This window comes from Callorhinchus milii, unplaced genomic scaffold, assembly GCF_018977255.1.
Source record: "Callorhinchus milii isolate IMCB2004 unplaced genomic scaffold, IMCB_Cmil_1.0 Scaffold22, whole genome shotgun sequence".
In the NCBI taxonomy this organism is placed as follows: domain Eukaryota; kingdom Metazoa; phylum Chordata; class Chondrichthyes; order Chimaeriformes; family Callorhinchidae; genus Callorhinchus; species Callorhinchus milii.
The window spans coordinates 4,626,963-4,641,550 of record NW_024704763.1 but is presented as its reverse complement, the minus strand read 5'-3'; the positions used below and the strand labels follow the sequence as shown (position 1 = coordinate 4,641,550).

Sequence of the window (14,588 nt, the reverse complement as noted above, 5' to 3'; positions counted from 1 at the left end):
TGGGATTAAATATCACCCATGTCCATTAGCCTAAGATTCCAACCTTATGTATCCCTATAATACCTTTGCAGAAACTTCCAACGCATTTTCCTCAACAACATGAGAGGCAAAAAGTTGTGTTAGTGCTTCTCTATGCATTGTGTCCTAATCCTGAAAGTTTAACAGTCGCTGTATCTCTCCTTACCAGGTCTCTTCTCAACATAGCGTTTACCGGCCTCTCTGAATGCCACGGCAGCTCGAAAGTAGGATCGCAGTACTGCCCAACGAAAGCCCGCCACAGGGTCAATGCCAATCAAACTGCAAATGAAGGCATTCTTGCTGCTTTTCAGGAGTGCCACAATGTCAGGGCGCATGTGGTCAGTATTCTTCTCTCGAAAGTCCTGCAACAACAGAGGCATTTTAAAAGTCTAATAGCTAATAGATGACACTAATACAGCATCAATCCCTTCTCCCTCAAAAGAGACATCAACTAAATCAAAATGCAAAATTAAATTTGACATTGCCCAACCCGGAGGCACCACCTGCTGCTGCAAAAGCACGCAACCCATGCCCTGTCCTTCACTCTGATTTAAAAATAAAGTGCACGCTGGAAACTGGAATTAAAAAGAAAGCATCGAAAATGACACCGTGAAAGAGTCAGGTTAACATTTTGGATGCAAACCTTCCTCAGTTGCTCTGAAGCAGGAGGCAAGAACCTATCTTTCTCTTTCAACAGCTGATTGACCCACTGAATTTCCTGTTAACTCTGAGCCCTTTAACCCCTCCCTAGAGAAACTAAAAGCCTTGTAATAAAAGGAAGTAGCTCCTTTATTTGCCATGACCCTGGTCTCTGTAACATTGATTTCCAAGAACCACATTATGTATTCCATATCGTTTCGCTCAGCAGAAGCAGGGGACTGACCTTGACTTGGTATTTGACTTTCCCAGCATAGTGCTTTATGATAAAAGCTGGCTCCATCACTGCCGGAAACTCGATGTAATTGTTCCCCTCGTTCTGTCGCTTGAACTTATCCAGCAATGTCTGATTTGTTGCCTGAGGAAAACTGAGATGAAAGAAAAATAAGCACACACAAGACATGTGGTGAAACGTCAGCATCCACACTGAGACAAGAATCCTATTAACTCATCACTTCGCTTTGAGATTCGTTTTTGCAATATACTGCTCAATTCTAAAAATGAAACTTACAGGAACAAGAACTTCAAAATGAAAGAGTTAAGTGATACAAACAGAGTTTACCAGATACACGTAATGCAACAGCACAACACAGGCACAAAGCAGTGTCCCTACAAACACAAACTCAAAGTTAGCTTTATCAAGTTTTTATAGAACAGTAAATGGCATTTGGGATTTAAGACAAAAAAGATTTTACAAAGAGGATGGTTAGAATCTGTAATTCTCGTCTGCAAACTGCTGTTGATGCAGAGTCTATAAATTCTTTCAAGAAAAAGGAACAATAAAGATAATGCATGGAGCAGAAAGGTGGAACTAGATTGAGTGATTCATGCAAAGATAATTTGATGAGCTGAGTTGCATTATATAGAATCCAATGTTATATCAAACACACACGGGCACAAATATACTGTACACGTAAACCCATCCAAATACGCACACAGTGCGTCGCTCGCTGAAAGTACTCACTTGCACTCCTCATCCAGGAGGTGGAGTAAGCCTGTGGGTTTCTTGCTGATGAGATTTATGCAGCTACTGTTGTCTATATAATCAATGTTGTGCCAGCTGATGCCTTCTGCCCTGTACTCCTCCTGGGTGAGGAAATATGTTCAGTCAGTGTCACAGAACATTGAACAATCAGAACCAAACCAGGGTGAAAATCAATTCGGAAATTCACAAAGAATATTTGTTTTCTCAAACTAACTCCAGAGCTATTTCATCCAGGAAACATATTTGATAGCAGAAACCGACTCTATGGCTCCAGCAGTCTGCAAATGGTGAGGACAGGACATGTGGTGTGCATGCCCGTTGCCTGCCCTTGTCTGACGGCACATGTGTGGATTCCCCTGAGGCTTAACTCTCTTTGTCACAAATCCAACTGCAAACCATTTACCGACATGAAATACTCAACAAAACCAATGTCATCTGTGGACACTTAAACAAGTCACCTCACTCCCATCCTCGCACAGCAGGTGTCCAGGGTCCACAAACCGCAGACCTGGCGCCACAATCACAGATCAAAGGTCCCAAATTCCATCTAGTCTTAGCCTGTAAGGCCATTCTCGTTTAAAATTTAAGATCAAGCAGAATTGTGGAAAATCCCTCGATTTAATCTTAACTTGGAAACCAGGTCTTTCTAAGATCTGCTGAACACTGGCTTCCAAATTCAGACTACATTTAACAAATCGGAGTGATCTAAGACTAAGCAAAATAATGGGCGTAAAAGCTTTAAACCTTCTCAGTTTAATGCTGTCTGTGCATCTGTATATCAAGAGCAAGCCAGGGAAATGAAATGTTGCGAAACGTTGGTTAAAAGACAAAATCTGTTGACTATATTTATACGTGAGCAAAGGTCTAAAGGCAGCACTTTCTGTTTAATGTACTCCCCTAGATAAAGGGGAAGAAATGTAGTTTTAATAATTAAATGCACTTTTAATAATAATAATTTGTAATGGAATCCTAGCTGTAGTACGTGGGGCCTGTCTTCCAGTTTGTCCCTGTACTGGGTCTTCTTCTGTACGAGTCTGATCAATGGCTGCTTTTATAACCAGGGCCACTCTTGTGACAGAAAATAAATGCATGCCTCTGTGAGACTCCACTGAATTTCACCAAGCTTTAAGTCAGCTTGGGAGCCAATTCTAAATCAGCCCGATGCCAGAATGTGGAGAACTGGCAGGTACGCAGAAACAGCAGGTTGGTAGTGCTTTTTCCTGGGATTGAGCCACTCCAGATCAGATCAGGTTTACTTGTAGCAGGCGGCATGAAAAATCACTGAATGTAAAGGTAAGAATTCAATAAGTAGACTTTTCAACAAATGACTTTTCCCGCCTACACTTGGGGGAAAGGCTTTGAATAAAATATATTCCTGTAATTTGTTTTTCCTTATTAAGGAATTAATAGAAGTTACTGGACACAACACAGAACCACAGTGAATCAGAATTTTCTCCTTTAGTCAGAGAACCACAATGGTGCAGCCAAAAACATGTCGTTCAAACTATGCTGCTGTATTCAACGCATCTTCAAAACCATTGCTGGCAAACATGTTTTAACATCCACTGGTGAGAAATATCTCACTTTTTAAATGTGCTAATTCAGAAATTCTAACATACTTTCAGAACTGTTTGGGGGGAAAATATTAGCAATGATTCATCTGAAGAAAGAGCAATGGCTTAAATTACACGGTTTGTCATTTTACTGGGCTGTGGTATGCAGACTGATTTGCATCCTCCGCAACAAGGAGAATCTGCCTGGCATCTTCCATAACCTGTGTCCCTCAGCATAGCTGGTGCTCCATGTCTCCCTGGGTCTATCTATAGGCTAGAACTAGAGATGATAACCAGCATTGTTCCCACTATTTCCTCCCCCCCCACCTCCCCTGTCCAGTGGGAGAAAGTAGATATATTCTATAAAATATATCCAGGGCTCCGTAGAATACGGAAACGCATTGTATTTAAACTCAGCCTTTAATAGAGTGACCTGTAGTCTATTCTTTTCACACTGGGATTCTACTTGGTTTGTAATCATTGTGGGATAACTGAGATCAGGAGCATTTGTCATGTGATGCAGACTTCTACTCAGAGTTCCAGTCATTCTTGAGAACAGCCTTCAAGCACACAGGCCAATATGTATTTGCTAAGATACTTAGATTTCAAGCTGTAACATTAAAAGGTTGACAAATTAAGAGCATAGTGGGAGAAGACGATAGCTCCCTAGCCCCAGGTCTCAGAACTAGTCCTGCACTTTATTTCAATATTCAGTAATACAACTCAAGTCTGGAGAGAACAGATTTGCATGGTTTCGGCCACTGCCATATATGACCTCATCTAAAATTCACTTTTATTCCTTAAGGGCTCAACCCACTTGCCAAAGTGATACTGGAATACCTCCAGGCAGCAAAACAACAGCGATGTAATGTGTTTTTGTGTTCCAACGCACACTCTTTCCTAAAGCAGACGGCTGTCTCAGAGGATTATTAATATGAAAGGCATTTGTAACATTTCTATGTTCCCTGTCAGCACTTCCTGGAATTTCTGGAGAATAAAAAATCATAAAAAAGAACTTATAGGTCACAGACAAAAGATATTTATCTTCTGTCTCATTCCCCCCAAAAGCACAACATGCATCAATATTATAAAAATAAGCCTTTTGAATAGTGCGACATAAATATTACGCAGCAAGTATTTTGGAACAGGTTCCTGCCAATGAACAGAGAATGGCAACTGGAGAGACTGAACCAATAAGGAAATACAATATCCAGTGATAATTCATGACCATTTATGGAGCCTTGCATATATTAATAATACTATATTTCCCCAAGGTATGTGGTTAAAGGTTTGGCAGCCTACTAACCAGCTTAACACCATTAGTGTGCTGGTCACAGATGGCACAAATAGTTTTGAACTATTTGAAACTTTTCCAAAATACCTCAGCAAGTGTAGAGACAACACAGGAGACTTAAAACCATGTCTGACCCAGGCTTTATTCTGACTCTATTGAGACTATTCTCGCAGGCAAGTTCATATTTGTCACTAACATGAAACTGTCTCACAGCTGGACACCACACAGGGGTCTGGTCATACATTTGATTTGATATACTCTTCGTAAGAGCTTCAACAACAAAAAGCAAGACGGCCACTGCATTACTTTAAGCCCTTCCACTCAGATACTCAAGACCCTTCAACCACAACATATTTAACAACCTCAAGGTTGGACAAGCACCATCAGCAATAATGGCTGGGCTCCCAGCAGGTTCACCCTACCGACTATAAAAGTACATTTGTGGTATACAATGAGCTGGGAGTAATAGGTTAGTGTGGGTTAGTTTTAGATATAAAAACACATTTAAAAAAAGGGCTGAAAAGCATTTCAAGGCTTCAATCCAGCCTCGGCCACAACAGCATTAGAGGAATCGGGTAACTACAACATAAGGGCTTCGGCTGCTGAAGTGGTATTTTGAAGGTGAAGAAAAGCAGTCTTTGGTCAAGGGCTGGTTTTAGGGCTTAAAAGAAAGCTGAGGGTCAAACAACCAACAACAGGTCTGCGCACTGGCTCCATCAACTTGAATGAGCAAATAGGGAAGTTGATAAGGTCAGAGACAAATAATAATAATAATATTTCTTGCATTCAATATAGCACATTATCACGTTGTTGAGATGTATCAAAGGATATACTGTAATGTGGATTGATTGCGTACTTGTGGGCAAATCGCGGCTGCCAGTTGCGCACAACAATGGATTAACAGTGTATTTTGTGAGTGAAACGTAGCAGCCAGTTTGTGCGCAGCAAAGTCCCACAAACAATCAGGGAGTGAGTGACCCATCTTATTTGGGGATTGTTGGCCAGGACACTGGAGAAACTCAGTTTTCTTTTCAAATAGTGCCATGGTGCTAAGATAGAATAGATGGCTCTAGCATACTTTCTATGATTGCTGATCTATTCAGCCTTGGAGACTCATCTGTAGAATGGTCTCACACACAGACATCAACAGCCACGGCTCAGTTCATTATTGAACACTTACTTCACTGATGGGACCATGTAAACATGCTGCCTTTTGCTCCAGGTCATTTGCACACCAGCCTCAACAGTAAGTGTCAGTTACAAGTAGAAATATCCCAGATGGTTACAACCACTTTTCCTCGTTACTTGCAGACAAGTGTATTTGGAAGCTTGAAAAAAACTCTTATTGCAGCCCCATTTTAAGGCAGAGGCTGGGATTTAGGATGGAGAAAAGATGGAAACAGGTTAATGAAAGAGGGTATTATCTATGAATTGCAGCTAGATCCAATGGAATGGGATGACCTGGTTGTGGGAATGGTACTGTCTAATGTAAATTTGCACCATGCCTGCACAAAAAAATGCAGCACACCATCTTAAAACATATTACACACCCTTAATAATTCAAAGCTCTCTACAGTTTGTAATGTTTGCAAGGCTTAGCTACACTGACACAGCACCTGGTACTGTTTTCAAGAGAGGAGAGAAAATAAGGTAGGGAAAGGGGAAATACACACAAAGATAAGACAGACAATACCCAGTAATGTACTGTACTTGTCTTGCATGTTACCGCTCACAATCACTTATTTGGCACACTCCATGCAGAACAGTAAGAAATCAAACCCAAACAGCACACACAATTTTACCTTTAAGAAACTGTACTTTTCCAGGCACTCTTGATAACCAGAGGAATGTGCAAAGGAAAGATAAAATAAATACAAAATAAAATTCAGTCTATATTACATTAACAACACAAACCAGGGAGTCAAAGTTCAAATAATACTCAATTTGTTCTCGATTTGTTTTGTGTGCCAGAATTGTAGCATTGAAAGCAACTCCCAGGTATGTGGAGAGGCACATTCACAAGCTGTCATCACACAGATCCCAGTACAAAGCTCTGTGTCACAGCTGTCACACATTCAGTTATGTACCATGCTTCAGAACTGCACATACTCTGTGAGAAGTGGATTTGTTTTAACATGCATTTACGACAAAGAACATGTATTCCCACACACCTTCCAGGGAAACAGTAATCTACACACATGTTTGCACTGGCTCCCCTTTATTCCTATAATCTTCACTAGGGAACTCCATCCCCCAGTGCCTTCGCCTTGCTTCCTCCCTTTCCTCCTTCAAGGCCGGTCTCAAGAGCTTTCTCTTTGACCGTGCCTTCAGCTCCCCTCTCGACTCTCTACCCCCTCCTTGCTCCCTCCCTTCCCTCCCCTCACCCTGACCATTTCCCCCCTGCTCGGGTCCTGACCCAACTGTCCAGCGCCTTGGGGCGTCCTCCTGACGTGAAAGGCGCTCTATAAATTAAATATTGTTGTTGTTGTACACATGTGTAATACGGAATGCTAGTTGGATATCCCTGACCTACCCCACCAAACGTTCACAACCCCACTGCTAGCTGATCTCAGAAGGCTTCAGTCAGTGGTGGTCGGTGCTGAAGAAATCCATTGCAAAACTGGGAAACCACTACCTTTCAGTCCACAGAACCTCAATACTATGATGAATGTGACTTCCCTCCATGCCCTACAGTGTACTCAGTACCACCCTCAAATAGCACTTGTCATTGCAATCCTCAAAGCTAAAAGTTACAACTGGCATTGAAGTCAGAGAGCTGAACGGAGGCTTTTGACTCCACACCATCACCTTATTGTGAGCAATTCTTCTGACACGCACCCATTATCATATTACTGAACATGCCATTTCACACAGAAGTAAAACGCCACATTGTCCTTGGTATTTTGACAGCTTCAGCTCCCGCTGAGAGGCATTTATCAACAGTGTACTGGTTAGCCTTTTATCTGTGTGAGTATGTATATGTACATTGGGCATGCATGAGTGGACCTGTACAAACATCGTATGTTCACCCGCTTGCTCCACCCCAACATTTGCATGCTGGCTTTCAGCCACTTTGCCCCTGCCCTCCAGAATTATCTTCCAAAGTCCTTAACCCACCCCTCTGTGTGCTTTCAAACCCCTTTTTTCCTAAAGACCAATTTGCTTGAGTGTGCCTTCAGCCACCTCCCCCTACCTCCCTCCCAGCTCAGACTCACGTTGTCTTTAAACAACGTTTTGAGACATTCTCTCAACGTGAAAGGCATTGTATAAGTGCAAAGTGTTGTGTGTGTACGCCCTTGCATGTTTACATACATTTGTGTGTGGATTCAAGTACCTTACATGTATATGTATACATACATTTGTGTGTGGATTCGACACGCTGAGATCTACGGACAATGCTGCTCAGAAACGGCTTCCTCGTTCAGCACATCACTGCCAAACTCTCACACAGGAGCCGCTTGGAAAAATAGCTGCAGTTCAAGGTTTGCGTATTGGTAATCTAATTACAGGAGTGGATGTCTGGACCTCATGCCGTGTCTCCCAATGAATGAACTCTTTCAGATTGGCTAAAAGGACCAGTTACACTGCAGAGCTGGCTGACAAGATTAAACAGAAAAGGGTTTTGTGCCATTTAAATTAAAAGCAGCTAATAGAAGAACAAAACCAAAATACACAGAACATCAACTTTGTCTACTGGAACAGCTACGTATGCCATTACCTTCATGGGTCGAACAATCCATTCACTCACACAAAGCACAAAAAAAGATTTTTTTTAAAGTAAAGAATACAACTTTGTTCCAAAGGCACTGGCACAGAGCCATCAGGTACTGAGAGTGCTAATCTGATCACTGGTTGATTATCAAAATAACCTTGTTTATAAATACAGTAGAATGCTGGTTATTTCTACACCAATTATCCCCAAATCTATTGATCCGCATACATAATTGTACTCCAATTGACCAAATATGCATTGGGCACCAACCACAATTTGTAATTAAATTGTCCTTAATGCAAAGCCTGCACTCTCTCATACTACAGGCCGCCGAAACCCTCATACATGCATTCATTACATCGAGGCTTGACTATGCAAACTCATTGCTTGTCGGCCTCCCCAATTCCTCCCTCCATAGGCTGCAGATCATGCAGAACTCTGCAGCCCGTGTCCTCCCCCGCACCAGGCTCCGTGACCCTATCACACCCACCCACCCTCGCCCGATTCCACTGGCTTCCCATCACACAGAGGATACAGTTCAAGATCCTGGTCCTCACATTCAAAGCCCTCCATGGTCTTGCTCCCCCCTACCCCTATCATCCTGCCCGCTCCCTCTGCTCAATGGGCTCTGGCCTGCTTCACGTCCTCCGCCTCGCTCGCCCCACTATTGGCGGGCAGGCCTTTTGCAACTCTGCCCCCAGTATCTGGAACTCCATCCCGCAGTCCCTCCGCCTCACCCCCGTTCTTGCCTCCTTCAAGACCCAGCTCAAGACCCTCCTCTTTGACGGTGCTTTCGATCTCCCTGCTTCCCCCCTGTCCTCCACATCTCTGACCCCTATCCCTAGCTCGGGTCCGAAACTCTGTCTGTCCAGCACCTTGGGACGTCCTCCCAATGTGAAAAGCGCTTTATAAATGTAATTTTGTTGTTGTTGTTGCTGCTGCACTGGAATCATGCAATCACTGCACATGAATTTGAGAATGAAACAAATAAATACAATTTTTTTCCAGTTATAAATTATTACTATTATGGATATAAATCTATGGCCAAAAAAACACATCTGTTTGATGTGATAGAAAAGCGACCAAACAAAACAACAAGAGTAAGAAAATAAAGCCTCAAAGTTGTAACACATGAAAAATTGTACTTTGATTGCCAAGAATTTAAACGTGGGCTGCATCATCAAGGCACTTCCCTCTATTATGAAGAACATGAAGCACAAAAACAGTGCAAACTAGAAAATGACCATAAAGGGAAGTGTCTTTCCACCAGAAGAAGGGACAATTTCCAGGCTGGATAGGCCTTCGGAACATCTATCTTACCAATTCAATTTCTCACACGACACCTTTCTGTATCTATTTCTCAATATAACTAACGTAGACACAGAGGGAAACTTTGAACAATAATCTGAAAGAGTTTTGAAACATCCATCTCTACACTGGAATTTTACACAGGTTAAAGATTCCCAATATTCGTTTGGGTTTCCTAATTTTTTGGAATATTTTCCCTTCTAAAAATACATACTCTTGCCAAGGAAGCCTCTGGAAACTTGCCACCCTGAAACAATCACAGGCAGGGTCTGTTAAATCCCAAACTGCAACTGCTCTGCACAGAGATCAATTGTTATCCGAACTGGGTTAGCCCAGGAGGGGATAAGTGTACAGGAAACAGTGTCAGAATAACGTCAAATAAGAAACTGACAGTGACGAAAGAAGCTCTATGAAGGGTAAAATACATTCAAAGAAAGCTACTCATCTCTTGCTTTCTCAGTTATCCATCAAATACTGTACAAACGATGCAACAAAAGAGCATTAAACTCAGGGTGATCCCAGCATCATGCAATAGGAAGAAGGAAAGTTCAAGAAAAGGACTCTAAACATACTCATAAATAGTGCCCCGAGTTGCTATATAAACACAAGTAGTTGTAAATATATAAACTTAACTAGCAGTGCAATTTGAACCAGTAAGAATAATCCTGCTTTTAAAGAGATCATAATATCATCCAACATGGGCAGAGGAAACATTTATTTTGGTGGTATAGTTTTTTTAGGATTGCCAAGTTCATCCATTCCAGGTCCTCCATAACTCAGCAGCCAGCTAATGTTAAAGGTAACAGCCACACAAATCCTGTATCAACTGCATAAATAAGCAAGATTGGCATGGGTATAGCCCAGAGCCACTCGACTGAAGAGAACACAGAGCAGATGTCTGAAGACACAAATCATTTACCTGTTCCAACTTGAAGATGTGCTGATTGAAGTAGTGCTGCAGTCGCTCATTAGCAAAATTTATGCAGAACTGTTCAAAGCTGTTGTTCTCGTAGTCCTCAAAGCCAAAAATATCAAGTACACCGATGGACAGAATCTACAAGAGCAAAAAGGGCATTCATTATAGTAAATATGAAGATAGGTATTATTAAATTAAAAGGTCCAGAGGGATTTACTGTATTTACTGTTTAAAGTATCCCCCACCCAGCTGTATCAGAATCTAGGTCTTACTTTGATGTGCTCCTCCAGGTTGCGGTTGTTAAGAAGTGCATGGTTGATCCGGAACACTATCCAATCGAACAGTGCGCTGTAGAGTGATTTGGCCATGGAGTCTCGGACTGTTACAGCCTGCAAAGCAGACAGAATGGGAGTCAGGCCTGAGCCACATTTGAGTTAGAAACTGTTCAGAGCAGAGCACCAAACAAATCATCAGTGGTATTTATACTGTGAATGGCTCCCTGAAATCCTGTCAATACAAGGTTCAAAAGAATAAAATGACCAAATGTACAGTATACCACTAACATATGTGGACAGGCACAGTAATGCTAATGCTTTTGGATTCCAGTAAGTAACCTAAGAAACGTATCATGGCTCATGCAATAGAAAGCCTAGCTGGTTTAACCTAGCCTAAGTAATTTAATGCCATGGCACCTCCCTACCTCCGGCCTCCTGCAAGTCTCTTGCCACTTCCACCATCCATGGTGGCTGTGCTTTCAGCCACTACACTCCAAGACTCGAGAACCCTCTGCCTCAATCCTCCTTTCCTCCTACTTGCAGGGTTCAGATCACACCTGAAGACCTTCCTCTTCGACAATGCCTACAGTCACCTACCTTCTCTCCCTAGCTTGGAGTCAAACTCTGCCACTGTTAAGCACTTGGAGATGCAACAACATAAACACAAATTATTGTTGTGGCAGAACACTTTACTGAAAACTTTATTGCTGCGTAGCCAAGTACAGTAGCGGTACATACAGCTTCTCTATGCCAAAGAGGGCAAAGCAAGAGCAGCATCACCTAACCTTACATCATTTCCAACCACCACTCCTCCAACTGTACAGATTAATCAAGTATGTAAATTAAGATGTATGTACGTCAACACCTCAATAATCCAACCCAGTAAATGGAGTTTGTTTCTGGCTGATTTTTCTGACAAATAGAAGGACCAGATGCAAAGGCATGTGTGGGGTTATGAAACTCAAATGCTGCACACCATCAGGTCTCAAACAGGAGGTGAGCCAAAAACACACTACGTGGAGCTTGCATAATGCAAACCAGTCACCAGCACAGGAATGCCTTCGCTGCTGTTCCAGTGACAGCAAGACTGGGATGATGCTGCCATTTTCCTTCAGCTGTTCACCGTCCACTGCAAATACACATCCAGCTTGAAACAGACAACTGCAGTATTAATACTTGCATTTCGATACTCACGCTTCTTAAATGAGGGGGAAGAGAAGAATGTTAGCGTATTTATTTAAACTTTGTTTTCAGCTTTGTTTCAACACTAAGTTCTGTTTTTGATTAACAAAGTTCCAGCAATTCCTGCACATGTCTCATGAAAGTTAACATTGGGAAAAAAATATTATTGAGCTGTGTTTTCAATTGTTGCAGCAGTGATGCAAGTTACTAAAAGATCAAGAAATGTAAAGGAACACACACAGTAAGCAGCTTTTCACAAATGGCTTTAATGTATCACAAATGGTAAGCAAGATTACAGAAAAGAACTGCAAAGTGGGGAGAGAATCGTGGAACACTTTGCCGAAAACCAGAGCGAATGGATAATTTGTGTTATATAACCATTCCTCCAAACATCAGTTTGAGGATTTAGTTTGATGAATTACAGAAAGGAATGAGTTGCATTTTTGTTACTGAATGAGGGCAATGGTTGGTAAATAGGACTCTTGCCTGAATTTACTACACTGAGCTAGTCTATCCTTTTGAGCTTGCCCTTTCACTTTGGAACTCCCTTCCCCCACTACCCCTCTGAATTGTCCCCAACCCCTCCCGTCTTTAAATCCCACCTAAAAACCTACCTCTTCGTCCGTAACTACAGCCCCTCCCACTCTGCATCTGACACCATCCCTATGAAGCGCTCCAAGACTTATCCTACGTGAAGAGCACTATATTAAAGCAAGTTGTTGAACTCTGGTAACTACTAACTTGTTCCTAACAAATCTACAAATCTAAAACAAATACAAGATCTTCTGCATATTATTGAAGGGTCTCAAAATGATAAATCTCTGAATGGCAGATTCCACAGCTGTTTAGTAAACTCAGACGAGAGTTCACACCCCGTGTTCAGTAATGATCCAACTCACTCCCACATCCTCGTTCCCAACCTTATTCCTTCCTGCAGAAATATGTCTGTTGAGCATTATTCATAATCCAAAGTTTAACAACATCACTATCCTACTAAAGCTTCTTGAATAAACCAAAGGAGATTGTATAAGAACAAGCTATTCTGACCTATTAAAAGATGCATTACTTTAACCCCAAACAAACTCAATTCCTATATCCTTACAAAAAATGCATAAATATAGGCTGTTTCAAAGATCAGCTTCTTGGAAATTCCAGTAATTAGCAAAAATGGCACGGCCGATTCCAGAGGCATTCATGCCTTTGCAAAACTCAGGTCATCTTGAAATTAGACACAGGTCTTATCTAAAGACAGAGCACATCAGAACACCATTGTTAAGGTCATTGATCACAACTAAAGGTCTGAAGCTAAACCTCACCTCTCATCTCACTCAACTATCGTAACCATAATCACATCTCAAAACACTGCTTTACTGCAACTCCGAGAGAGAAGAGGCTACAGTGTAAGTGCACCATGGCAGCCCCCCCTCAGTGAGTGGAAACATGTTGTGTTGCCCAGTCTGACACCAGCATCTACTTAATGACCCGGCAATCTACTGCAGCTCTGATCTATGAAGATCAATGGGTCTCCCTGTACTCGTTTATGGCACCGATGCATCAGCTCTGTGTTTTGCTCGAGTGTAATGTCTGCATGGAACACACCCAGAGCACTTGTCTACTGGCAGGAAATATCAAAACCTTTCATTCTTCAATCCCTCTGAGTGGGCTGCCTGGATTGCAATCAAAACATTTCTGGAAATAAACTGTTCAAACCTAATAACCAGCCTTGCAGGTTTGTTAAGCTAATTTGATACAGGGTCAAACATTAACCGATTTCCCCTGTCAGATATTGAAGGACCTGCTGTGCATTCCCAACATTGTTTGTACCCTTAATGTAATTTGATTGATTTATCACACCTTTGTTGGCAAATGGGAAATCAAAATAGCAAAACAGCACAACAAGGTTTCAGTTTAAAAGGCCCATTTTAGTAAAAAATCAATGAACCTAAAATGATTTATAGAGGAAGTGTCACATCTCTGTATTTAAAACTCCAGTGAGGAAAGGGGACCAGGGGCGGGAGTGTTTTACAACAACTTGCACTTATATAGCACCCTCTACGCATGGTAGTGTCTCAGAGCGCTTAACAGTGGTGGAGCATGAATCCGAGCCAGGGGTGAGGTGGCTGTAAGCACAGTCAAAGAGGAAAGTTTTCAAGCGGGATTTGAAAGAGGGGAGAGAGGGAGAAAGGTACTGAGCTTTCACTCTGAATAAACTTTAGATCCATCACATCAACAATACTATATATAAAGGTCCCAAAGGAAAATCCATCAGCAGTATCTCAGGTCACTATCTGCCAGATCCAGAGAATCCAGATGAGAAAAAGAAGTAGTCACACAATCCACAAATGTTTGTGGGACACTGCTGTGTGCAATTGGCTGCCATGTTTCGCCCACAAAATGCACAATCAATCCATTTCACAATATATTCTGCAAAGCGCTTTGGGACATCTCAACAACAGGATTAGGCGCTATATCAAATGCAAAGATTATTATTATTATTAATAAATCCAAGCCCGAAATGATGCCAATAATGAATCTGAAGATTCCACTTCTAAAAATCTCAACAACCAGAGAATGTTGGCAACGCAAGTCACCTTACTGCCCTGACTGGTACTCTCTTAACATTAGTTTGTCACACCAAGAGATTGTTGAATGGAACAAATCCATTCAATGGCACGGTCGCGATTAGCA

At 41.9% G+C, this 14,588-nt stretch overlaps 1 protein-coding gene across 1 annotated transcript in view; it reads right to left on the bottom strand.

The window, feature by feature from the left end:
• myo9aa (myosin IXAa) overlaps nt 1-14,588 on the bottom strand; it is a 139,742-nt gene that overhangs the window by 37,432 nt on the left and 87,722 nt on the right. The window contains 5 exon segments of the mRNA XM_042342921.1: nt 185-380; nt 902-1,043; nt 1,640-1,761; nt 10,447-10,581; nt 10,716-10,832. Of these exon segments, the coding sequence (XP_042198855.1) occupies nt 185-380; nt 902-1,043; nt 1,640-1,761; nt 10,447-10,581; nt 10,716-10,832 (712 nt within the window).